General features: G+C 47.3%; 1 protein-coding gene across 1 annotated transcript; it reads right to left on the bottom strand.

Annotated features, from left to right (window-relative positions):
- Nucleotides 1-619: 619 nt before the first annotated feature.
- Nucleotides 620-25,638, bottom strand: nyap2a (neuronal tyrosine-phosphorylated phosphoinositide-3-kinase adaptor 2a). The gene is made up of 7 exons (XM_036537417.1): nt 24,828-25,638; nt 22,936-23,151; nt 13,614-13,918; nt 9,132-10,193; nt 4,540-4,755; nt 3,876-3,979; nt 620-969 (listed from the first exon to the last, which is right to left on the bottom strand). The coding sequence occupies exons 2-7, from the start codon at nt 23,130-23,132 to the stop codon at nt 739-741; spliced, it is 2,115 nt and encodes a 704-aa protein (XP_036393310.1). The 5' UTR covers nt 23,133-23,151; nt 24,828-25,638; the 3' UTR covers nt 620-738.
- Nucleotides 25,639-26,692: the final 1,054 nt, after the last annotated feature.

The following is a 26,692-nucleotide window of genomic DNA, read 5'->3' as shown; positions in this document are numbered from 1 at the left end:
ATCCTTTCCACGGCACGTCCCAGCACCGCCCACTCGGGGCGTTCTGACCACCTCCACCCACATAGTTCCTGCCCTCCTGCATCTGTGCCAGGTCACTGGCAAGGCCTGACGTCACCTGTCAGCAACACTCCATAATTGACAGCAAAGACCTGCACGCGGGTGAGGCTCTGCTTGGCTTTGAGAGGGTGTTGTTGGCCAGGAGGGAGCTGGAAGTCTTACATATTCGAAAGGTTCCTGTAAACATCTCAATCCAAGATGCCAAAATATATTCCATTCAAAATAGTACTTTTTATGACCTTAAGAAAATCAATCTTTCAGATTTTTTTTTTTTTTATAAAAACTGTGAAGTGCTCACTGGATTGACTTCAACACACATCATAATAATTTTTCAACAAAGCGATATTGATGCATATGAGTGTCTCGCAATATAAATACCAACAAGGTCCAAAAACAAAACATCTCATCACTAAATCTACAATTTTTCAGTTTTAAATGTATTCCTTTTTGTTTAGAAAATAGCTAATAATACTGAGCAGATTTCATATTAAGACAATTATTCAAATAGAAAAATATTAAATATAAAGAATTATAGTAAAACATGATCGTCTGAACTCTGGGATATTTTCATTTGCTACGTTGGACCACCCACTCATCCTGTGTGACTTCCTGTTCTCTTCTCTGATTGGCCCCTAGTGGTCCTGGTGTAGAATGTGGGTGCGGCACTGGAGCTGGAGCCTGTCAGATGGCAGTGTCCCAGAAGACAGTTGTTTGGGCGGAGTAAGGGGGCGGGCCATACTTCTTGGGGCCATTGCTCTTCTTCCAGCTGGGCAGGATGGGCATGCTCTCCTGCTTACACAAGCCCCGGTCTGCCCGCTGCCGTGCCCTGATCTCCCGGCACAGGCTGCGCTTCTTCTCAATGGTCTCCATCATGGTGCTGTCCCCACACGCCCACGGCAACAGCGCCACCTGCTGGGGGCACACAGGGTCGGTATTCCCACAGCAGCAAAAGGGGGGAGGGAGGGAATTTTGGTGTATGTGAGTGTGAGTGTCTTTGTGGATGTAAAGTACTAACACTGTTACCCCCAGAATGTTTTAAATAGTGTACTTGCTTAGTAGGTGTTACACCAGTTTTTGAATGAAAAAATGTGTATGCTCAATTACAAATTTCCAAAAGATATAGGTTTGTTAGAAGGGTGGGTCATTTCCAGTGTAGGAGGTTTTAGCATTTCATTTGGCAACTTATTTATAACTGGAACACCCGAGGAGCTGACTTCCTGTCCAAATAATGACTTTAATTAGCTATTAAAGTACTGAAGCAGAAAGAAACAACAAACTCTGTTTGGGGCCTGGAGCTGTGTTTATGCAGCTGAGTACAGAGCACATTGTTGGTTGACTATGGTGTAGTGTTAATTGTGTATTGTGTAAATTGTTAGTTGTGCTTACTTTATGGTGTCAGTTATATATATATGGGTTTGCAAATGTACCAAACATGTAGAATGACTAGTGTATCTGTGACTGTAGCTGTGCTGACCATTTGACACTTCATCAAAATTGCAATATCAAGTGTTTCTCCAGCAGCTCATTTATACTGACCACAGAGTTTTACACATTAGCAGCATGAATCCTAAATGTGTTGTCACAGGAAGTGCCAGAGAAGCCTTACATTTAAGGCTGAACCCATGCAAAAATAAATAAATAAATACATAAATAAATTGAGAATATATTTTAGAGAATATAGTTTTAACTGACTCAATATACTGAAAATATGTAAATCATTGTAATTTTGGTATATTGCAATATACATCTGCTATGCATTAATATATGTGTATTTATGTATGTGTATGAATATATTTACAATATATTTTTGGGCTGAACAATTTATTTCTCAATATATTACAGTATATTTCATTTTTGTATGGGGAGTCATCGCCAGATGTGTGGTAAATATCTGCATGAATGCATGGGTGGCAGTGTAGCTGCTGCCGTACCCTTGGGCAAGGTACCGACCCCTCAATTGCCTCAGTAAATATCCAGCTGTATAAATGGATAACATTGTAAAAAAAACCTGTAAGTCGGTCTGGATAAGAGTGTCTCTTAAATGCCAATAATGTGATGCAATGTAGTAATGTAATGTAATGGCAGATGTGTACACGAGTCGTTCTGGGGAATAGACATTAGCAACACACATTAGACGGTTGAAACCAAGACAGCGATTCACTGTGAAGTGCAGCACACACACAGCATGGCAGTCAATATGTAAGTGGGTGTGAGGCAGTATGGCAGTGTATGAGTGCATAACTATTGAAGAGTAAGTCTGCATATATGTGTGAGTAAGAATGTGTGTCAGTGTATGTGTGTGTGCAGGTCGGGGTGTGAGTGGACGTGAGTCAGTGTTTAAGCTTGTGTGTCAATATGTGAGAATGTGTGCCTGAATCAGTAAGTGTTTGTTTCTCAGTGTAGGTCATAGTGTGTCACAGTGTATTAATTCACTGTTAATTGATCCTCTAAACAAACACACATACATATATACAAATATATTCATTCTTACACACATACACGCACAGACACACTAATTTATCCCTCAGCATACACACATAGGCACAAAAGGACAACACAACAAGGAAAGGATAAAACAGAGGGTTAAACTGGATTTATTTTCTCAAGATTTGGCTTTGGATCGATTACAGTTTCTGACACTATAATTCTGTACTGATTTGGGGAATGACAGGCAATTTTTGAAATGTGTGTCTGGGAGTGCAGTGGGGTGTACGGAGTGTGCAATAGTGTTGAGGGTTGTGTAGTGTCTGTGTGTGTTTGTGGGGGGGGGCAGTAGGGGGGGGGGGGTGTAGTAGTGTGTTTTGGGTGTGTAGCACTCTGTGCAGGGTAGTACAGAAGAGTGTTTGGAGGTGCAGTGCTGTGGGGGAAGAGTGGTGGTGCAGTAGTGTGTTTGGGGGGTGGGGGGGTACAGCAGTGTGTTTAGGGACTGCTGTAAGTAGGTGGGGGTGCATGCAGTAATGTGACAATGCAGTAGTGTGTGGAGGTGCGGTAGTATATGTGGGGATGCAGTGCTGTGTTGAGGGAGGGTCTATAGTCGTGGCAGGGTAGCAGTGTGGGTAGGTGCATTAGTGTGTGGGTAGTGGTGGGGGAGTCTGTGTAAGTGGTGGACGCTGTTGAGTGGATTGTGTGTCACTTGACAAATGAGAGAGGGTGCGTGACCTCACCCATGTGAGAATCAGGAGGTGTGACATCTCTGGGTGTCACAGCAGCATTGATGACTTCACAGTTTAAAGGATTTCCACACAAATGTGACGAGGTGACAGAAAGTCTTTTTTTCTCGTACAGAAACGTGTCAGGACTGGTCACAATGACTTTCTTTTATAACAAATTGTTTCCACAGACACAGAAATGCTTCAACAAATGTCCAGCACAGATATGTAATGTATATATACACACATCAAACAATAAATAAATAGGTGGCTTTGTATGCTCTAGAAAATCAAATGACATCAGAGGTGTACAAACTGCATAGCTGCTTTGGGGATTTCTGAACCTGACAGCGTTTGACAGGCATATGGACTACCTGTGGCTGTTTCAGGTACAGAGAGAACAATGGCTTCTTCAGATCCCTGCTCCTGAGATTAGCATGGAATCGCTCTCATTTGATGTTTGTATATATCCATCTGCCCGATGTTACAGAATGGGGACAAACACAAAACACACAACAAACAAAGAGCTTCCTGTGTAAACTTGACAGACAGAGGAGACGCTGGGGTCAGAGGTCGGGACAGAGAGAGGAAGGCATGGACGGCGGACACACAGGCAGGACACACAGGCCGGGTCAACACACGGGCTCATTCCTCGGGGAACGGCGGTACCTGGCTCTGCTGTGCCTCCAGAGGCTGCCGTTGGGGGGTCCCTGTTGGGGGCGGCACACCAGGTGTGGAGGCTGACCGGCCCAGCTTGCACCCTGCCTTGGACTCTGTGGGGAGAGAGTGCAGTCAGGTCTAGTCATAAGCACATTGCCATGCATGGTCAACCCAACCAGGGTGTACAGCTGTGTAAGGACTGCCACTCACTAGGCTTATGTACGTGACAAATTGTGCAACTTCTGCACTTTCCCACAGCCCCAATACGAATTGCAGAGTCGTCTTACGGTGCTTCTGAAGCCTTCCCTAATCTGCCACCACGTTACAACAGAGCGGCTTTTTCCCTTAAAATGGCTGAATGGTTTTGATTGAACCGGAAGGCTTGTGCCTCTCATGTGAACAGATCCCAGCATTATCTCCACTCTGATATGTCTGGTCTGCACGTATGGTAGGCAAAGCAAGCAGCTTCCACCTTAGTGGTGGAGCATTAGAATTTCAACCAGATATCTATAGCTAACTATCTAATATGTCAGCTCAAAAAGACTCCAGGAACTAACGTCTGAAGCTGATTTACCCATTGTCCTTCCCAGTGGTGAATATATGTTGTATGAGATAACTATATTTCAGTGGTGTGCCAGTTAGCTAAGCAATGTGTGGAGCAGTGGTCCCTCACCCGCGCTGCTGCTCCCCAGCATCATGGTGGGGCTGACGGAGGAACGCCCCAGTCTGATAGGCGTGGCGGTGGGCGTGGGTGTGGCTGATTGTCCTGACATGCCATCCCACTCGCCCGCCTGCGGGGGCTCCTTGCTGCCGCCATGGTGACCCCCCCTGTCCCTGCTCTCGTGGCGCGGCAGCGGCTCGGTGCTGTGACTCCTGCTTTTGGCCTCGCCTGCAAGAATGGGAGCAGAGTAAGTGTGAGTCACAGATAGTAAACAGCTAATCAGTTCGTCCATCATCTTACACGGGGAGTCAGTAACAGTCATTGACAGTCATGTAGAGTATTTGGCCCTGTGACAGAAAACCAAAACTGACTGCAAAGTAAAATGTGCGCAATACATGAGAGCAGCCACTGGATGTCACCCTTGAGGTGCATTAGGAGTAAGCCAGGTGACCAGAGGGGGCCACTGTGGAGTTCTCTGATGCTGTGTGTCACGGTTTCAAAATAAATGTGTGTAAATTAATGATTCAAGTGTAGTGAAAGATTCTGAATGACTGCATGTATGAGCACAGATTCTCCGTAAACATGCAGGTATGAGTAGCAATTCTGAATAAATGTGTTCTAACACAGGTTCACATGTGGCTTTGTCTTCACAATTTTGGTTCTGTGGCACAGCCAGAAGGGGTTTAGGGGGGTGGGATCACTTCATGAAAAGGAGAACACATTTAAATATAAATAATGAATATAAGAAATATATTCTACCGTGACAAAATATTACACTATTTAATAAAATGTATTCTACAATATATGCCTAGATTTCAAGATAGGAAACAACTCAACAACTTACAACATCCCTTTTCAAAGAAATGTGCTTTTATAAGCTTTCATGGGTTTCAAAATATGAAACAACAAAGTACACTTCAAACATGGTACTGCACCATGCAGCATCGCCAACTGGAAAAGGATGAAATGTGAGGTGGAATTCTGTACTGAAACGGTTTTGGTACATATATAGAATCACTAAATTGTGTCAGATTTTGCTCTTACTGGCATGACAGATCTAGTCCTTGTATATGTATGGAAGCAGTTAAGTTTTTCACACGGTTTTCACACAGTCTCTCTTTTCTTCTTGGACCACAGAAGTCAGTGCAGGTTATGATGAACAGATATTGACGGATATCACACAGACGAGCACAAAAAAACAAACAAAAACATATAACATGGAAGCAGAGTGCTGAAACAGAGAAAAAGAAGCCATGCGATGTCTCCAATGATACAGTCTGAAATTGGCCACTGCCATATCCCTGTCCTGCTGATATAACTCTCTCCATGTCTAACCTGAGTACTCCATTAGAAAGCTCATTCATTATGTCCTTCAAGCGCTCCAAAAGCATTAAAGAAATTACTCTGCTAACAGATGAAAGCTTTTCAATTATGTTTGCTGCCAAGTGTATCGGTGCTAATAACCTTCTCAAGGTCCGCGCGATGCACCAGGCACTTCTGAGTAAGAGTGTGTGTGCATATGTAGGAGAGAGAGAAATATAGTGTTATTGTATGAGTGTATGAGGGAATGTGTGAAAGAAGCAGAGTTATTGTGTGTGTATGTGTGTGTGCGTGTGCGTGTCCGTGTGCATGTGTGTGTGTGTGTGTGTGTGTGTGTGTGTGTGTGTGTGTGTGTGTGTGTGTGTGTGTCTGTGTGCATGTGTGTGCGTGTGTGCCTGTTTGAGTACACACAGCCTCCCTCTGGCAGAGTCAGAGGGAAATGCCAACTATCAGGCCTCTGGCACCAGAAATCTGCCTGATAACACAACTGACACAGAGATGTACTTCTTGTTGGCACACATGAAAAACCACCCAGCTCGTGAACACAGAAGCACCAGCACACTGATATATACCCACACGCTGGACTCAACTCAGGAATGGATTAATAGTAGCTGTCGAGTCACAAAGGAGGAGATTCCCAATTGTATGATGTATAGCACTGCATCTTAAAGATTCACACCAACCTGTCTAGGATCTCCGAAAGTGTTAATTAGAATTCAAGAGAGAGGTAAACCAGATGTCAGCCTGATAGTGAGGTGTCTGTGTGTGTGTATCTGCCTCTGTGTATCTCTGTGTGTTTTTGTTTAACTTTTGTGTTTATGTGTAACGGTATCCTCATCTGTTTGTATCTCTCTGTGTCTTCCTGTGTCTCTATGGACCATAAGCACTGTCATGATAAGAAGTGTGAGAAACGATCTATTTATATTGTAATGTGGCTTCCTGACAATGACACATACGTTATCTAGAACTGCCAGTCACCACACACAGGGTCTGTCAGACACATGGCCCCAGCCTTTGCCAAAAACACAGTCGCAATCACAGGACCCCGACAGACAGATGGACTGACAGATGGATGGACAGGGGAAAGGCATACATGCGCGTGTGCATTTGGGTGTACGTGTCAGAGCACGCTTCTGCTCAGTGAGTGTGTGTTTCTGTGAGGTTGGTGTGGGGTAGCTCTGCACAGCGAACTGAAGTGTGTGACAGATCCTGTGATGAAGGGCACATTCACCATCAGCCTGAAAAACATGAATGTTTCATTTCATAATCTGTGACCTAATTAACGAAAAGTGTTGCTGTTTAAAAAGTGGATAATTTGTCTTCCACTCTAAAGGTTTAATGTGTTTTGAACATTTGCTCTCCAACGAGGCATGACCTATCCTATGCTTTGATTGGATAATCTTCTGCTGTTGTCACGGCAACTCCGCGCTAGATGGCAAAGCAGGCTTCACAGGAACTGGTGTGTGAGATTAAATTTTCATTAAGATGCTGCTTCTCTGATGGAGACTTTAGAGACCTCCCAGATTAAAGACAGAAAGCAGCGCAGAATGGGTTTGATGTTGTTCTACATTTGTCCTGCTTTGACTGGACCCCTCCGTGGGAATTCTGGGTAATTTTACACTTAGCACTTTTTAAGTGCACACACTTAACTCAGCTGTGCAGAAGTTAATGTCCTTGAACAACCTTTTGACAACTATTTAATAGTACTCTGGTATTCTTTCACTAATTAATGTGAAAACAAACACTACACCACTCTCTCATTAATACAAGTGAAAAACAAACAGTTCTGTCCTCCATTACACTGAATGCATGTAATTCTACCTAGGGTCTTATTCTGAGATCAAACCACTGTGGGGGCGGAGGCCAAACCAAATGATACGAATGAAGAAATCTCTCATTTACAACAATAACATACCACAGTACTGGCATATATTTTTTGCCAAAATACCTTTAGGCCCAGTAGTCTTACTATGAATTCAAACCTGAACTCATAATTCATTATAGTCTGCTTCTTATATTATATCTCAGGTTTATTCTGGAGCACCACGGTGCTTACACAGTCAACAGACTTTAAAGATGATGTTTGTGTATTTAACATCGCTGCAACATCAATAACATGCTGGGGCATCTGCCTCTTACATGGCTGCAGAGATATCCAGGCTTCAATCCTAATCCCAGAGGATTCAATTATATCATCAGTCTCTGTACCGAATACAGCAAAGATCTGTGCCAAGTACGACATGTAACTGTGCCAAGTACGGCATGTATCTGTGCAGAATACAGCATGTGACTGTGCCGAGTACTGAGTACAGCATGTGCAGAATACAGCATGTAATTGTGCCGAGTACTGAGTACAACATGTGCAGAATACAGCATGTGACTGTGCTGAGTACTGAGTACAGCATGTGCAGAATACCGCATGTGCCTCTGCAGAGTAAGGCATGCATGTGCCAGGGTACACCTGCGCAGACCACTGCATGTATTTGTATCAAGTGCAGCGTTTGAGTGCTGTGCACGTCTCTCTCCAGAGAATGGCATCTGTGCTGAGTGTGGCGTGCATCTCTTCTGAGCACAGAAAGTATATGTACCGAGTTCAGCAAACATCAGTGCAGATTACTGTGAGCATATTTGGGGAGTGCCACGTGTATCTGTGCATAGTGTGGCGCATCTGTGCCGCGTACTGTATGTATCGCCCCAGAATGGAGCACACGCAGATTAAAGCAGGTCGTCAGTTCTAAAGATAGCTACCACAAAATGTCTTCTCGACCTTCTGCAAAACTATTAAATGTTAATAAAGCATAAGATGTGACCTTCAAAATCCATTTGGAAAAATATGTTGGACACATAAGTGGCCAGACTGAGTTTATGGGCTGGACTTTTGTGTTTAGAGACCAGGCAAGTTCTATATATGGGTATCCTACAATTGTTTTGTTCCTTATATATACACTTTACTTGAATTGACTCTGTAAATGTCTGTCTGCATACATATCTACAATGTGACCTATATAAATATCCCACAATGAGATTTCCTACTAAGGCAATCAATAATGCATTATTACAAGGCATATGAGTTATTGCCACTTTCATATATGCAATTTTTTTGCGTATATTCTATAAGATAATTGACAATATGTTGTGCCACACGTGCATTAAATTACTAACGTGAAAGCGGCCATCATTGATCCATTTCTCAATATATGTAATACACTGATATATATTTCTTGTCACTATATATTCCTTGTTTAATGCGTGGTGCTCAGCTCCACGGGCTCTCTGATACTCACTCTCGGCCGGGTCCTTGGACTTCCTGCCGCTGGAGGACTTCTTGAGCATGTTGCGACCCGTGGTGAAGAGGCTGGTGAGCTCGTCCAGCGGGCTGGTGGGCGTGCGGGAGCGAGACACGTTCTGCATGGAGCCGTGCGCGCTGGACGAGCCCGACAGCCGGCCCCCTTCCTGGGCCGCGCTCTTGGCGGAGTGGGGAGGCACTGCAGAGGCGCTGCGTGGCATGCCGGCCGTCACCAGCGCGTCGTAGGGCGGCGGCCGCTTCAGGCTGAGCGGCGTGAGCGAGCGGCCCATGCTGACGGGGGAGGGGCAGGCCGAGTGGCTGCGGGGGTAGCCGTGCGCTGAGGCCGACGCCTTGTAGAGGGTGGAGGGGAGCGGCGGGGCGGAGGAGCGCCCCGAGGCCGTGATGGTGTGCGTGGCCGGAAGCTCCTTCTCCGCCTTGCGGTGGGAGGAGCCCTGGGATTCGCCCGACGTGGGCGACGCCCCAGATTTGATGTAGGACACGTTCTCCAGCATGGGCAGCTTGGTGACGTCCAGCGGGGTCAGGGGGGACTCGTCCGAGTTGGGGGAGCACTGGGCGGGGGCCGGGGGGAACACCAGCAGGGGGGGCCGGTGGGACAGTAGGTTGGGGAAGGGGGCGGGGATGTCACACAGGGAGCCCCTGGGCGTGGCTGCCCGAGTGAGCTCCAGGTCTGGGATGGTGGGCGTGGAGCACTGGGAGGGGCAGCCCACTTGCTCCCACCTGGAGTCCTGGCCCATATCCTCGAAGGCGGGGTACTTCATCTCCTCGTAAACGGCCTCGCCCTGCTCCTCCTCGTCCCGTTTGAACTCCCGCAGGATGTTGCCCACCATCTCGATGTAGACGGGCTCGTCCTCGTCCGTGTCTCGGGCGGGGCTCTGTGTCTGCGACGACGCCTTCTCCCTCTTGGAGGTCTTCTTGGAGGCGTGGTTCCTGATGTAGGACTCGTCGAACGAGGTGCTCAGCTGGGTGTTGGGGTTCCTCTTGGGTTTCGGGGGTGGGACTCTCCTGAGGTCCTCGCTGCAAGGCCTTGATCTGGCTGATGCTGAAAGAGGACAACAGCCAGGAAGTGAGCACTCAGAAAGCTATACATCTGACGTGACCATACAGTGAGGGATAAGGGGAGAGCAGGACAGTATGAAGCAAATGACTGGGTTTTCAGATGCATGTCATCTACCTTCTGCCAAACCCAGCAATGGACAGGAAAAAACCCATGTCTGTGGGGAAAGGAAGAGTAGAATCCACACTGCTGCTACTTAAAGGAACCTCAGTCATCTACTCTACCCTAAAATTTAAATTTAAAATGTATGCACACACCAATCTTTGGTCCATGGGCCTTAACAGGCTAGTTTGGTACATTCGATCAAAGGCTTTCCTTGGATTTTATTTTGTTATAGTGTAAACCAAGTTAGCTTCTAAACACATAATAGAAGATGATGAGTTTTCATGCTTTTACACCCATTTCACAGAATTCTGTCTTTATTTGCCTACAGGCAGCTCTCCCCCATTCTCATTATCTCAAAAATGTCCTGTGTTGTGTTAATGTGCAGAAGGGGGAAACTTCTGGATATTAAACAAATTTAAACACATCTTATTCTGTCTCATCTTGTAACAAATGTTGGGTGGACTGACACTCAAATAACACTTTAATAGCTCTCCAAAACTGAGATGCCACTGGCACTAGTGCCAGATGGGTGTTAAGCTGGACTGTGGGTGTGATCTGGGTGAGGTCTGAGTGTGCTCCTCTTTGCGGGAGGCTCCGCTGGGCTGCGTGACGTTTCCGGCCGATCTGCTTCAGCTCGGGTGATGATGCTGTGGGACCGCACGTGTGCAGCGTGGGGGGGGGGGATCAGGGGAATCTAGGTCAGCCGTGCTCCATGAATGAATCCCGTGCTGATTAATTAGCACACAGTCAGTTGCTCCGCTAATGCCCGCATCCTCTCAATGAAGGACACGTGGCACCCCCCGTCCCTGGTCCCTTGCCTCCGGTCGGAGAGGCCGCGGGGAAGGCGGCGGTCGCGGCTGTGCCCACGCGACCTCTGTGCATCTGCAGCGGAGGCAGTTGCCGTGGCGCCATGGAAGATCAGCATGCTCTGCTTGTGCGATGACATCACTACTCACAGGGAATCAAATCTGAGCAGGGAGTCAGTGCCCCTCCTGCCAGCACTGAGTGACACAATGGGAGCACATCTGCGCATGCAGACAGAAGGTACTAGAGTCTTCGAATACCAACAGACAGCAGGTGATGGGGTCTGTGCATGCAGACAGGCAGAAGGGACTGCATTCTGCCGGCATTGAGATGGAGAGAGCTACAGCTCTGTGTGAAACCTGTGTTTGACGTAAAATTAAAGGCACTGGTGGGTTCTCAGAAAAGATGATTTACTGGCAGGACAACTTGTTCTGAAGAACGATGCCTTCAGAACAAAGTGAGACTTGCATATCTGCTTGTGTGTCTTTGTGTGTGGGTGGGTGGATGTCTATGTGTGAGAGTGTGTGAGTTTACGGGTGGGTGAGTGGGTAGGTGGATGTGTGTGCGCGTGTGTGTGTGTTTCTGTTGACATATTCCATCATATCTATAAATAAGCGCTAACAGGGGTGCCATTTACTGGGACACTGTGCTGGGGAGAACATTCAGGAAAGGAGGGGGAGCGTGAGAGAGGAGGCAAGGGAGGAGAGAGAGCGGGGGGGGGGGCATGATGAGAGAGAGAGAGAGAGAGAGAGAGAGGGAGAGCGCAGGGCAAGAAGGAGAGCGAATAAAGATGCCTCCCTGTCAGTGTCTCCTGTCGAAGGATAGGCTAAAGGCAATGGCTGTAGTCACAGCAGGAATGTCACGGCTCATCTTTCCCCACATAAAGACAGCCATGAAGTGGCATTGCATTTCTCTCTCTGAGCTGACCTAAAGTGCATCATCTGACTCGAAGAAATGCAGGGTTGTTTATGCCACCTCTATACATGAGGAGAAAAGGCTGAGGTCGTCATCAATCCAAATTTATCTGCAGTCCCAGTAAAGGACTGTCCAACAACAGTAAAAACTGATCTGCAAATGTTTGTGTGTGTGTGTGTGTGTGTGTTTGTGTTTGGAGAGGAGTGGGCTACAAAGTGTAGGTCACAGAACTTGGCCACGTAGGTCACAGTTCTTGTTACTCAGAACAGATCTTGTGGTCTATGCTTTCAGACTAAAGGAGTGAGGGAGAAAGGCCTTGCTCGACTCTTTTGGAACTCTGGAGGCAGCAGTGTGCAAAGAGAGCTTTTACTCTTTTGAGGGCACAGCACAGAGGCCACTGGCTCCAGGAGAGATAACTGTTTTACATAATTTTATTTGCTCTTGCATTTTGGACCAGCAGAGAGGAAAGCCAATGTGGACTGGAGCAAAAGAGGATGGAGAGAGGAAAAGCCATGACTGGGACGGCACAGAGCGAGGCCACAGATTGAGTGGTAAATGCTTTCCTGTTTGTTCGTTGGTCAGTGATGATGGGCCTTGTCATTTCTGACACAATCATAAAGTTATGAACAGTCAACAGTTGTCCTGTGGCATAACGACAAGGCAATGACATTAAACCCGCTGCCGGTATTCTGCATAACTGTTACATATAATGATAAATACACGTTGATATAAGGTAAAATAAAAATGGCTGGAAAAAATGTTGACGACAATTGTTATTAGCCCTGAATAAAAAGGTTATTCTGCAAACCCGGAGTAAAACATTACCTATCACAAAAAAGTTAAAAACAGAACTGAATTGCAGGGTTTCAGATTCAAAACGGACTTTGCATTTGGCAAAATTAGGATCAATATGGACACCTGATATGAATAAAGATAGGAACTCTTCTCAGCAGAGCAACCACAGAGCTAGGGTGACAGCAGCATCAAGAACAAACAGGTGCTACAGGAAGCTGCTACGTCAAACAGCTGGAAATGGAAGAGGAGGCAGGGAGAACATCTGCATACAGATGATGCTCCTGTGATGAAGAGGACTCCTGTATAATGCTTCACTTGAAAGATGTAGTACACAGCAATGAATGTCACTTGGCCCTTGGCAGTGAATTATTCTGAGATGGGGGGGAGGGTTGATGGGGGGGGTGAAGAAAAGGAACTGTAGGGAGAGTATTACTGTCAATCTGCAGGGAGGATACAGCATTCACATTCACATACTCTCGCTCACCCTCCCTCCCTCTCTCAATCTCTCTCTCTCTGTCTGTCTCGCTCTCTTTCTCTGTCTCTTTCTCTCTCCGTCTCGCTCTTTCTCTCCCTCTCTCTCCCTCTCTCTCTTTCTCTCTCTGTCTCCGCTTTACAAGGCAGGTTTGATTGGACAACAGAGTGCAGGGGCACATGGGCTGTGAGAGCAGACTACAGAGACAGCCAGCAGAAGTGATGGGATGTGACAGCCAGGAAGGTCAGTGTGACCCGGAGCAGGGGCAGGCTCACAGACAGGGGGAACAGGAGGTGTCAATCACACAGACTCACCGTCAGACTTGTCCGGCTCTTTCCCTGTCTTGCCTGGGGTTGAACCTGTGTTCACCGTCTCCGACGACATGCTGAGCTTGGTGTTGGGGTCCCTCCGGGGTTTGGGGGGCGGCTGCTTTCGGGAGTTGGGGTTAATGTCCTCATCCCCGCCCCCGACGGAGTGCAGGGACTGTGAGCGCACGGAGAAGCCCGTCCCACAGGGGTGGGGCAGCCGGTCCTGGGGGGCAGGCATCGTCATGAAGCCCATGCGGAAATGTTTCCCCGGATACCCGCCGTCCGTCCCTCTGGCGACGTCCTCACCGATCCTGCCGAGGCAGAGAAAGCCAATTAGCAACCCAGCATCCCCATGACAACCACAGATACAGCACCGATTTGCTTTTAGTTACACAATGTCCGCACAGGCTCAAACGCCAGACTCTTCCTGATAGTAAATTACCGTACTATGTATTGTATCAGTAACACATGAATATGAAAAAAATGAACAGAAGGCACATATGACAACTAGGAGGGAAAAAGGAAAGTGTGCGAAAAACCATAACTGTGGACATTTGTTTGTTTAGGTGACAGTGTGGAGTCCTGGTTAGGGAACTGTGACCTCCTGGGTGAAGCACTGGTCTTGAGCATTTACACTACATTTAGTCATTTAGCAGACATATACAGAGAGACATACAAAAGTGCATGCAAGAATGTTAGGCTAACAGCAGAGATGATACTAAATTGTGTCTCAACCTTATAGCGCGAGTTATTACACAACAAGTCACATTCTGTTAAGCGCCATGGTAGGTACAAGTGGTAGACTGACGATATAGCAAATGCGTCTGAGGATGCAGCATGAATTTTTAGATGTAGATTGAACAGAGGAGTCTTCAGTCTGAGGCGGTGGGACAGTAGATACGATACAGCAGTTCTGCCCATTCCCCTACTGGAGGCCGGAGTAGAGAACAGGCAAGACCAGGAGGATCGACACTTTCAGAAAGGGAAGACAAGTTGTCCAGAGGTTGCAAAACGGAGTGATTCAGCAGGAACGTATGCTTTGAAAATGGATTTCACATAAAACAGTGCCGTTCCTTTGCTGCGCCAAAGGCTAGAACTACGTCTTTGTAATTTATTCTGGCCAGTGTAGGGAGATGAGGAGAGGCTTGACATGCAAGTATTTTGGCTGGTTGTAGACCAGACGAGCAAGGTGCTTTACCTGACTTGCCTTAGTAAATGTCCTACTGTGTTCCACTAATGCTTGCATGGATCATTTTGTAAAATGTTGTAAGTCACAGCAGATAAGGGTATTTGATGATAAACATTTATTAATGATCCTATTTATGAAACTGATAAAGTGACTATAATCATTACTTCATAACATATAAAACAACTGCAGCACTAATCTTTTTTCACAAACATGAATGTGTATGTTTATTTATTTAAATACTTGTATCTTTATCCATCATTAACATGCATTTCAGATGAAGATTAATGAGTAATACATTGTTTGTGACAGGCCCAGCTGATGAAATAAAAGTAAGAACATGATAAGAGTATGTGCAGATCAGTACAGTGGTTGGGACAACTGCAAAAAGTCACATTACGTACATTATATCTGAAAATACTTTTCTCAGAATATATTTTTAGGGATAAACTATCCATGCCTGAAGTCAGAAAGGCTTTATTTCCACTGGATCTTGATAAGGGTTACAGAGCATCCAAATGAAAGACCTGCCTAGGTAATAGGGGCCACTGTCAGTGAATAGCATGGAAAGGGAGTAATTGAAACTGTAATCGCCGGGATTGGAAATCGAGAGGGAGCCACTCTTCCCCCAGACTGAACCGGGCGCAGTAAATCAACAGCGGCACTGATTAAATGGACACCCAGCCCTCTCCGGTCATGGAACCCGGCCCCGCTAGACGGGGAGAAAATGAAATTAGGGAGAAACGCCCCGCCAATAAAATACATTTTCCGTAATTACCGTTTGCGGCACGCGGGCACTCCTATCTGCGATCTTGCAGCAAGGTGCGGCGCGCTCCCCGGCGATGGGAACGGGGGCGCGTGCTAATGCAGTAAATGGCTCCGTTACCCGCTAACGATCAGTGTGCTGTTACCGCCGCTCGGCCGAGAGAACCCTCTGTTTGACACATTGATTTCTGCTCTCACCCGAGGCAAAATCTGTTTCAGACTAATCAGAATGACTGTGTTCACTTTTTCCGCACTCCAATAATATATACTGTACCTCATAATATTATTGTATTACCTATATTTTGCTCTAAACACTTCAAAACACTATGTATTTATTCAGTTTTCAAATGTAAGGGACCAGTAGGTCGTGATATGCTCTGCCTCTCTTGAGTTTATAGCGGAGAGTTAATAAATGTGTCTCTTCTATGTTCCACGCTGTCAGCAGCAGACACTGACCTGAGGAGCAGTGTGTCATTGAAGCTGTCAGCCCATCAGAGTCTCATCAGGACATCATCCTATTGAATTCAGCTGAAGTGCACTAAACCAAGCCCTTCCACAAAGTGCACTAAACCAAGCCCTTCCACAAAGTGCACTAAACCAAGCCCTTCCACAAAGTGCACTAAACCAAGCCCTTTCACGAGGGGCGCTAAAGCAAGCCCTTCCATGAAGGGCGCTAAACCAAGCCCTTTCCTGAAAGGCACTAAACCAAGTCAACTGATGAAACACCCTAAAAAAAACCCTCTTCTGAAGGGCAATAACCCCAGTTGTCTAACAAAGCACACTTCGATAAAAACCTGCTCTAATCACTTACCGGTGCTGTTTTGACTCTCATACCTTATTGCATTTACTGACCACAATCCACCTGCTCTTGCCTTGTTAATTAATCACTGACAACACTATGACATTTACATTTATTCATCTGGCAGACACTCTTATCCAGAGTGCCTCACAGTGACTGCACCAGCCTCCTGTCCTGGTCACTGTCTGCAGTCACAGCACACGTCTCCTTCAGTTCTGCACCTGACCAAAGTGATTGATGAGTCCTCTGATGAGGATACAGGCTAGCCCAATGCATCGGCGTGATTCCTGCTCTCAGCACCATAACAGGGATGTGACCTGGTGTACCCGTGTTTGCATCTTGCGCCATGATCAAAATCAGCTGTATGCTGCTGCATTAGCTGCTCAGCTCCTGGTTTTGTTGAAAAACTCAGAGCTGGAAAGAAAAGGCAACCAAGGTGTGGTGTGGATGGGGCTGAATGATGAAAGGCTTTGGAAAGCAGGGCATTTTTGAAAAGCTTGTTTTTCAGCAGATCCAGGAGGTGATGGAAAACAGCAGGAGTCACCACGCTCCATTACCTCTAACTTCATTTACCTCATCATCGAGAAGCAGACTCCACACTGCTTCTGTATGAGAGACTCCATTCTGTTTCTGAGAGAGAGACACCACTCTGTTACTGAGAGGGGGAGACTCCACTCTGTTACTGTGAGAGAGTGACTCCACTCTGGTACTGAGAGAGAGAGAGACCATTCTAGTACTGAAAGAGACCCTATACTGTTTCTGAGAGAGTGAGAGAGACTCCACTCTGGTACTGAGAAAGAGAGACCCCACTCTGGTACTGAAAGAGACTCCACACTGTTTCTCAGTGACTGTTACTGACACATACTCCACACATTACAGAAGGAGAGAGAGAGACACACAATCGTTGAGTGAGACCGTTCACTATTCCTGGGGGGAGAGACAGCACAGGTGAGAGATATTCACCTTTTGTTTACAAAAAAGCTGCACATCAAAGTAAATAAAGATCAATGCAGAAGTGTGAGCAGTTGGGAAGTGCAGAGATTTTAAAGTGACATGGGACAACTGTCAAAGAGGTATGGGAGTACCCAACATGCTTTGCTCAGAGTGTCCTCAGACTGCAGGTCCTGCTGGGATAGGGGTGTGATCGGGCAGATGGGGAGGGAGATGTATCTATGCATAACCACCTGATGACCCTGGCTCTGTACGCACTTTTTTATAGTGAGGGAAGGGTGTTTTCCAGTGAACTTCAAAAAACTGCCATTTTTGGTAGTGCGTTTTTAGAGCACAAAACTCATATTTAATGTACAAAGAAAGAAGAGGCTGCCCTGGACCACCACTTAGTCCTGTTGCTAATGCCCAAGAGTGTGAGTCACTACAGTGATGACAGCGGAGACTGTCAGTTCTTGCAGGCTGACAACAGTTCAGAGCACAAATCTGATTAACATATGGAAAACGGATTAAACATCACTTTCAACTACCAAACCAACTGCTTAGCCAAACCATTAAAAATATAATTCTCATGTGACCATTTAAGGTTAAAAACCAACAAAAAACAACACAGCGCAATTTTCATATATACATTCAAAAGCTATAATGTCATACAGATGCACCTGTGAATTCTGGTTCTCTTGCTCTACGGGAGACACAATGGGCCTAGCACGTTAATCCTCCTTGATATCAGGTCAGTAACCAGCAGCAGCCTCCCCATATTGTACATCCCATAGGATTCTGGGTAATCCAGCTGTGGAGCCCGATTCCTCATCAAAACAAAGATTTATGGAGCATTGGAGTTGGTCAGCGCATTGCATGTGTACGGGATTACCCTCTCCCTTTAGCCTCCAGCCCTAGAGGAGTTCCCACCAGGACAATAGGAGAGCACTGAGGTTCAAACTCAGCAGCTGTGCTCATGATCCTCCAAGCACTTGTTCATAAAACCATTGTGTAAGTGTATGTGCATGTATGTATGAATACATACGTGAGTCTGTTTTAGTGCATGTACTTGTGTCTCTGCAAACTGTGTGTTTGCATGCATATCTGTTGGAGTTGGAGCATGTGTATGTAAGCATATGTGTAAAGCGTGTGTGCATACTTTGTGTACACTGTGTTTGTGTGTGTTTCCAGTATGTGTACGTGCATGTGTGCGTGCGTGCATATACCATGGGGCTCCATCCTGAATAAAAACAGCAGCAGTGCAGAGAGAGGGGGGAGGAGACTCATTGGTCAGAGGCTTAAATCTGCCTGGCAACAAGACCCCACAAACCAGACACAAAGGCTGTCATAACTGAGCAGCACACAGAGAGCGACGACCGTGAGGGGGAGCCCACCCCCCCCCCCCCCCCCCCCCCCCAAACAGCTTTTGCAGCCCCCCCCCCTCCCAATACAACCCCCACAGGGCCCCCATGTTTAAAATCTCACCATCGCTGCAGGCACCACCACACACAAATGCAGCATTAAAATCACACCGCAGGGGAGAACGAAATAAAGCTACCACCATATCAAAGAAATCACAGCAACCCTTGCAAAAATTGTACAGACGATTTTGCCCTGGTTTTTGAGCACCTGAGCTTACCTTAATGAGAGAAGCATCCACTCTGTTCTTTATAGATTATGCCTAGAGTTTTGCAGGTGAAGGCATGATTTAAGAGGCCCTGCAGAGCTGTAGCATGCACGGAACCGCAGTGAAAGAGCGTGCAAATAACATTCAGCGCCCAGGGAAGGCTGAGCAGAGAGACAGCTGCAGATGCCGTGCTATACTTGACGCTCTGGATAATGTACAGGTCTGACTGTGGATCAATACCAGGCTGCCGGCCTAACCCCGCCATAAAGCACGGGCCGTCTCTGTGCAGCCAAGCCCGACCGCGTGGCAGTGAGAGTGCTCTTACGAGTGCGCAGTGAGGCTGGATTTACAGTAGGGCCGGGGCCCTGGGCCTGCTGTTTGTGTGAGGGATGATAGTTTGATTTATTGGAGATCTCTGCTCTTTACTCAAATGTGATTACAGCAGATTACAACCCGCCGCTCCTGCTCGGCGGATTACAGAGCCAGCAGCAGCTTGGTCTTACCTTCCTTCAGTCTTTACTCCTCACGTGAACATGTGTTGTGTCTGGGTGGTTCTCTCTCTGAGTGGCTGATGTGACTTTCTGTGGGATGGGAACAGGTGGGAGGGGGGGTCTGCACAAGATGTTCTCTTGAAGTCTAATCTATGCAGTTCACAGGCTGATGGGCACACTCCCCCCCCCCCCCCCCCCAACCCTACATAAGGCTGCTGCTGCAGCTCTTGGATAGAGATGGGGGGGTGGCGTTGAAGGGAAGTGTTGCATAAACCCTACAGCATGGCAGCCCACTATTGTCACGGCAGCACACAGGGAGAGACTGCTGTCCTTGAAGGACACATGGAGCTGTTCGCAAAAAAGGAAGTAGCTCTTTACTGCTTTAAATCTGCCATTTTGTGCATAGAGATACGCCAAATTGCCTGTGACTAAATGTGTGTGCCTGTATGTGTGAGTATGAGGGTGCCTGGGTGTGTGTGCACGTTTCCTTGCCTGTGCTTGTGTGAGTGTGGCTGAGAGTTCAAAGAATTCACAGCATGTCATTTGCTTTGCTTGTTACCGAGATATATCATGCAGATGAGCTGCACACTAAAAGAAACTGGCCTTCTTAAAAGTATTTCATCAGTAATCTTAAAGTGCGCATTACTCCAGCAGAGGCGGCTATATCACCTTCACAAGCCTCCCCCTCCTGGCCCCCCTCCGATAGATATACGTCACTGGGAAAACTGAAAACACCAGAACTCCCTAGGTTCATTACAACTCCCTCTGTTTCATGACGTCTTTCACAATGCATCCAATTAACAGGTGTCTTTATCCTTTTTGAGTTACATAGCCCCAATTTTACATACATTTTACATACCAAGAATGCAACAGCAGTGTCAACTCTTCTACTTCCCATGTTTACGGCATCTCCCTGTGTCTCCTGTCTATGACTCTATATCGGTTTGGCATTTTCAATGTCAATGGAGAGCTGTGTGTTTGAGCGCAGCAGAGAGGTAGGGCCCAAGTGCTGTCAGACAGCAGAGTACTGGATGAGAAGTGGGGTTAACCAGGAGAGGGAGCAGGGGGGTGAGTACTGCACAAGAAGTGGGGTTAACAGGGGGTGATTACTGGAGGAGGAGTGGGGTTAATGGGAGGGATGAGTATTGGAGGAGGGGGGCAGTACTGGAGGAGGAACGGGGTTAATGAGGACAGATAGGAGGTGCTGGGTCTGGAAAGAGGGGATTTTCGAAGGGCTTTTATACCAAGGGAGACGCTGCAGGTCTTTTCTAAAGGAAATCAATCCATTATTTCACTCTCATGATTAGAGCTTTCAGGACGGTGCTGGGAAATTCATGTGTGAGAGCACAGAATGAGAGCTCTCAGTGGTATATCGATCATGGAGAAGGGAAGAGGAAAGCGAGATGAAAAGAGAGAAAAAAAAGCTTCAAGAGAAAAGAGTGAAAGATTTGGGAAATTAAGAGGAAAGGAGAGATAACTTTGATCATGGTCCTTGATCTTGACTGATCTGGACCGGAGGAACCATAATTGCATGTATTTGCTTGTTTGCTTGTCTGACCATTTTAACAAAGAGGAACAAATACATTTCTCATAAAATCCCAGTTACAGCAGCCATTCTGGAAACAGCTCAGGAAGCTGCTCACCCAATACCACAGCATTTGCTCCCCGAGGCTCTGGGTGCTATAGAAACTGCAGCCAGTGTGCCGCAGTCGTTTCCTGGGAAATGGGCGGTTGGAGCCCATCAGACAACTGAGGGGTGTGTAAAATGAGTAAATATAGCATAGCTTAGGGACACTGGGGTCACGTCTCCAATTAAAGCCTCAGCCAAGAGCACACTTAGAGAGACGATTAACCACAGAAACCCTCACAGAAGTACCATCTTTTCTGATGAGTAAATGCAAAAAAGGCAAAAAATATAAATCTAAGACACACTGACACCAGCAGACAGCAAGCAAGCCACAGACAATATGCTACACCTGCAGTTAGTTAGCAATGATTACTGCTTTGTTTAATCTTCCTCTCCTTTGATAGCCACACAATTTCAGTGCTGTGACTAGTTAACATGAATCCAGAATATTTATAAAAGCAATGTCCTTATGTTGTGCAGCTTTTTAGCTATCTGGTGAGAAATATAACTAGAAATACACACTACTATAACAGTAAGGTTCATTTCACCACACAGCTGTAGCTAATAAAAAGAATGTCATTAGCTACTTAGCTAACTATCATTCACTGCAGCAGCTGGAGGAAGTGCACTGTCACATCTACGTGTGTGAACTTAGAGTATAACGGGCTGGGACACTTCTGTCAGCTCATGATATTTCACTGGATTAACTGCAAACTGGGTTTACTAACTTGTGAGATAAGCATATCTCTCTCTCTCTCTTTCTCACAAACACACACACACACACACACCCTCACAGGTAAAAGAATAAAGCAGAAATAAGCCTCTTGATTTACTCTGTCTTGCCTATGTGGCAGAATTTACCCTGAAACTAGCAGTGGGAGGGCAGTGTGCAGGAAGACCCACCCAATTTCACAGCAGCTGTGGGATTTGATTGGCTGTCAGCGGGTTCAGCAGTCACTGGGCAGAACTGAGGGTCTGCCTGTGAGCATCAGCCTTGCAATATGGTTGTGCCTCACACTTTAATCTCAGCTCAGTTTTCCATCTCTCACTGTGAGAAGGGTTGTCTCATTGACCTATTTCTACTCTTCTGGAGAAATGCTACTGTTGCTGTTCTCCTCCTCCCTCTCTCTCCTCTCTCTCTGGGGTCTAACCATGTCACTCTCACAGAGCGAACATACTGTACACACTGAACAGCGAACTGAACAAGGTTCTTAACCATTCATCTTTTATGTTTGTCTAGGTTTATCTATATCTGGTGCATCAATAATTAATCACTAATTACTAGTTACCAATTACTAATTGCTAACACTTAATTAATTAGTATTTGAGATCGCATCTCTTTTTACTTTAAAAACACTGTAAAAATGTCATTTTGAGGAATTACATACTATTAAGCTTTCATGAACTGATTCTAAGCCTTCCAAATTTTAAACCAGTACTGATCTAGCAGCGCTACTCAAGCTATTCTTCAAACAGTACTGCTAGACTTGTTCTGATCCAGCGGTTCTAAACCCAGCAATACTGATGAGCAGTACTGAGCCACTGTAGTGTACTGTAGAAATGATCTAGCTGCAACAACACAGCAGGGGGAGTTGGAAACCATGGGGTCCCTTCAACACCCAAAAGCTCCTCCCCATAATGATGACCACAAAATGATTGACAGATAAACCCCTAAACATGCTTTGGAGTCTCAAAGTGAATGAGACCTCACTTTGACCATAAAGACCATCAACTTAGCCAAGGACCCTGACCTCCAGATCCCAGCACAGCCACAAATCATTGTATGCATTTTTGTGTGTGTGACTATGCAGAGGTGTGCATGCATATATGTGTGCAAATAATGTGGGGATGTGTGTGTGTGTGTGTGTGTGTGTGTGTGTGTACAACGAGCTCAGTCTCCTACCTTTTTATGGCTTCCTCCTGTCTCCGTCTCTTCTCGTGTTTTTCCTGCAGGTACGCCCAGTTCGTCTCATTCCTCACACGGTCACTTTCACGGGCGATGTCCGAGGCATTCTGAATGACCAGACCATCGTAGGCTCTCAGTCCACTGTCCTCCACATACTGAAAAAATCTGCTGAAGGTGTCCTCCTCAGAGCTCATTGTTCTCCAGTCAGAAACACTGCAGGTGAGGGAATTGAGTGAGTCAGTGATTAAAACAATACTATAAATTACACTGAGACATTTTCTCTGCATTCAGAATAAATATATTTGCAGCTCACTGTATGTGTGTGTGTGTGTGTGTGTGTGTGTGTGGTGTGTGCATGCTTTGCTCTCACACTTATTCTGGTGCGGGTACTTTGTAGGATTTGCCTCTTACCATTCCATATTAATAAGCATGCCATCTCAGTGTATTGTGAATGTGTGAATATGAGGGCAAATGTGTGAATGTGACACTGTGAGATGGTAAATATTAGAGAGAGTCTGAACTGACAAATGTATGTATGTGAGATTGTGAATGTGAAGTGTGGTGTAGCGTTATGGGCAATTTGAAAGGGTTAACGAGCGCAAAAGAGGAACTTCAGGGTGGAATGAGTGTGAGAGGGTGAATGAGAAAGTTTGACTGAGGGTGAATGTGAGTGTGTAAATGTGAGGAGGGGGTGTATTTAAGAGCTTCGGAGCTCTCTGTGATTGGTCTGTGCCCCCTCCTCCTGTTAGCACCACTGGGGTACAGAGTACTGTGATTGGAGAAGCCAGCTCTCACTCAGTGTAACAGTTGCATCATGCTCTCACTCAGGACACAAGCTGCAGCCAATTGGCCTTTAGCTTGAGAGGACCAGAATGCACAGACAGCCAGTGACCAGCCTGTTCAGTACACATCTACCGTCTTTGTGTTCAGCACTTTTACACGCACCCAAACTGTGACACAAACACTGCAATCTGGCATTGCTAACAAAATGCCCACCACTGCACTGTATTACAAGTGTTCATTACGAGCAGCGGTGTGATATATGGGTCGTTTTCAGGGCAAGGCCCGCCAATGCCTGAGCGGGAAGCGAGATGCCCTGGGCTTCCTCCGGGGTGAGAGTGCAGACAAGAGGCTTGGAGCCTGGCCAGATGGGGAATGTGCAGCTTGCAGGCAAAAAGGGCCATTGTCTGGCACAAACTGTGTGGTTCTGCATCTGTGCGTCTACCTCAGGGCCCACCCCCACAGCACCACCTGCGCTCTCCCACACCTGTGTGTGTGTGTGTGTGTGTGTGTGTGTGTGTGTGTGTGTGTGTGTGTGTGTGCGTGTGTGCTCACGCGCGTGTTACACTTATAAGCCTAGCCCTTGCAGGCACAGTGTTTTACAGATACCAGTCACAGGCTCCTCCTATCCCTCTCCCTCTCCCCCCTCTCTGCTTCCATGTTTCATGCCTCTCTCCTTTCCTTTCTCCTTTGTACTCTCTCACACCTCCATCATTCTCTCTATCTCTACGCTCACCTTCTATCTGTCTTCCTCCCCCTTTTCCTTATTCTCCCATTCCCTCTTTCTTATCCCCCCTGTCCTCTCTCCATTTCTATTTGCCTGACTCCCACATCCAAACAGCCTAATGTTTGTGAATCAGCTGTCTCATCCTGCAGGGGCCGAGGATTCATTCTAAGAAAAGCATGGAGGGAAAGTGGTGTAGTATCTAGGCAACAGCAAGCCAAAATGAGGGCGACAGGATGTAGGAATGTGAGAATTTAGCCATCTGAGATTCCTTTGCACCACTTCAGAAATTGCTCTGAAATATATCAGCTCAGCAGGGGGGGGCTTCTGAACCAAACAGCATTGTACACACAGAATGGAATGGTGACGGAACGGCCATACTCACAGATGGGGCTGAATCCCAGCTCTGTAGTGCAGGTGAGAGGGTTAGTTTCTCCGGGTAAAGCCCTTTCTGCGGGTCCCCCCCAGGCGAGCCAGCGTGCAGGTAGCCCCAGGTCTCAGCACCATAAGAACTGGACGAGCAGTGAGCTCACAGGTCAGAATGCCTCACAGGTGAGGGCAGGCTTTCGGGGTGGCGACAGCCTGGAGTAGCTCCTGGAAATCCCACGGCAGTGCGGCGACGCGGTTAGCCATCTTCGTGTCACAGAGTTCGCGAAGCTCCTCCTCTCCGGCGGGGCCCCCTCCGCTCTCCTGGTCGCCGGGGTTGTGTGGGGGGAGAGAGACGGGAGCTCCTTCTCCGTGCGGCGCTGAACGACGGCCCCCCAGGCACCAGCTCCCCCGCCTCATCTGCACATGGCCCGTCTACAGGCGCGGGGCCAGAGCGGCACGGCAGCCTCGCGGCACAGAAACACGCATCCTGCTCCTCGCCGAGCTGCTCCCGCTCCCCGTCGCTCTGTGCCTGCTCCTTGCCGAGCTGCTCCCGCTCCCTGTCGCTCTGTGCCTGCTCCTCGTCACGCTGCGCCTCGCTGTGAGACACCCTCCTCAGCGCCGCCGCTATCGCAGAAGCCTCTCTCCCGGGCTCTCAGATCCTCAGTGCGTCCGAGCCGCCGTGGCTTAAATCACAGATTGTGGATTGTAAATCACAAGACAAAGAGCGAGCCTGCTGTCCTCCCTGCAAATCTCATCCTTTCTCACTCGCTCTCTCTCTCTCTCCCTTGCTCTTTCTGTCTCACTCGCTATGTTTTTCTTTTTTCCTCTCGGTCTTTCTCGCTCTCTATCTCTCTCTCCCTATCACTCCCTCTTTCTCTCTGTCTCTCTCTCTCTCTCTCTCTCTCTCAGCAGCTCTGTCACACAGGATTTCAGCACCATGGACAGGTCCGGGGGTGGAGGGAAGGGGGGGGGGGGGGTAAAGGGGGCGGATCCCCACAGCCAAGAGCTCCACAGGGCGGGAGCAGGATCCTCTCCAAGGGGTGTGACCTCGTTTCAGAGACAGCCGCTCACTCCTGCTCTACACCATCTCCGCTCACATCATTTCTGCTAGCAACACACCCTCCACCCTCCACCCACCCCTGAACGCATGAATAAATACACAGGGGGGATGAAGGTGTTTCACGTGTATGTGTGTGTCTGTGTAGGTGTGTGCATACATGCATGTGTTTGTGTGTGTGTTTGTGTGTGTGTGTGTGCACGTGTGTGTTTTGTATGATTGTATATGTGCATGCATGCATGGGTTAGTGTGTGCATCCTTGTATATGTGTATATATGTGTCAATGTATATGTGCATGCTAGTGTTTCAAGCCCATGTCATTACTTTCTGTGACACAAACATGGTTATCCACCACTGCCATAACCACCCCCCACCCTTCACCCCCCACATATCTCCCTCTCACACTGACTGATGCCAGCACCCCCCCCCCCCCCCCCAGATTGAAAGCTGGTCTGTAAAGCTGGCATCAGTGTCCCACACAGAGGGGCACCAGATGGCCGGGATCCAAGGTTAGGGCTGATCCAGGTGTAAATCCTGTAGCCTGCAGTACACAGTCTGTGAGTGAGCAGTGGGGTGGAAACGCTCTCTGGGATGAACAAGGAGAAGAGCTCTGTTGTTGTCTACACCTCTGTTTTTCTGCCAGCTGCATCACCCCCCCACACTGTGTTTGTGTGCAAGCCTCACAGCAAGCGTCTGTCTGGGGCATCACACCAATCAATCACCCGTGACTCAGTTCCGCCCACTGCATGACATCATCCCCCTGTTTAGAGGCTTCTGCCAGGGCATTTAACGCATTACCCACTGCCCTCGCCCGCCCAGCCTCC

Source organism: Megalops cyprinoides, chromosome 9, assembly GCF_013368585.1.
Source record: "Megalops cyprinoides isolate fMegCyp1 chromosome 9, fMegCyp1.pri, whole genome shotgun sequence".
NCBI lineage: Eukaryota > Metazoa > Chordata > Actinopteri > Elopiformes > Megalopidae > Megalops > Megalops cyprinoides.
The sequence above is the reverse complement of the archived record's forward strand: the minus strand, read 5'-3'. Positions and strand labels throughout refer to the sequence as shown.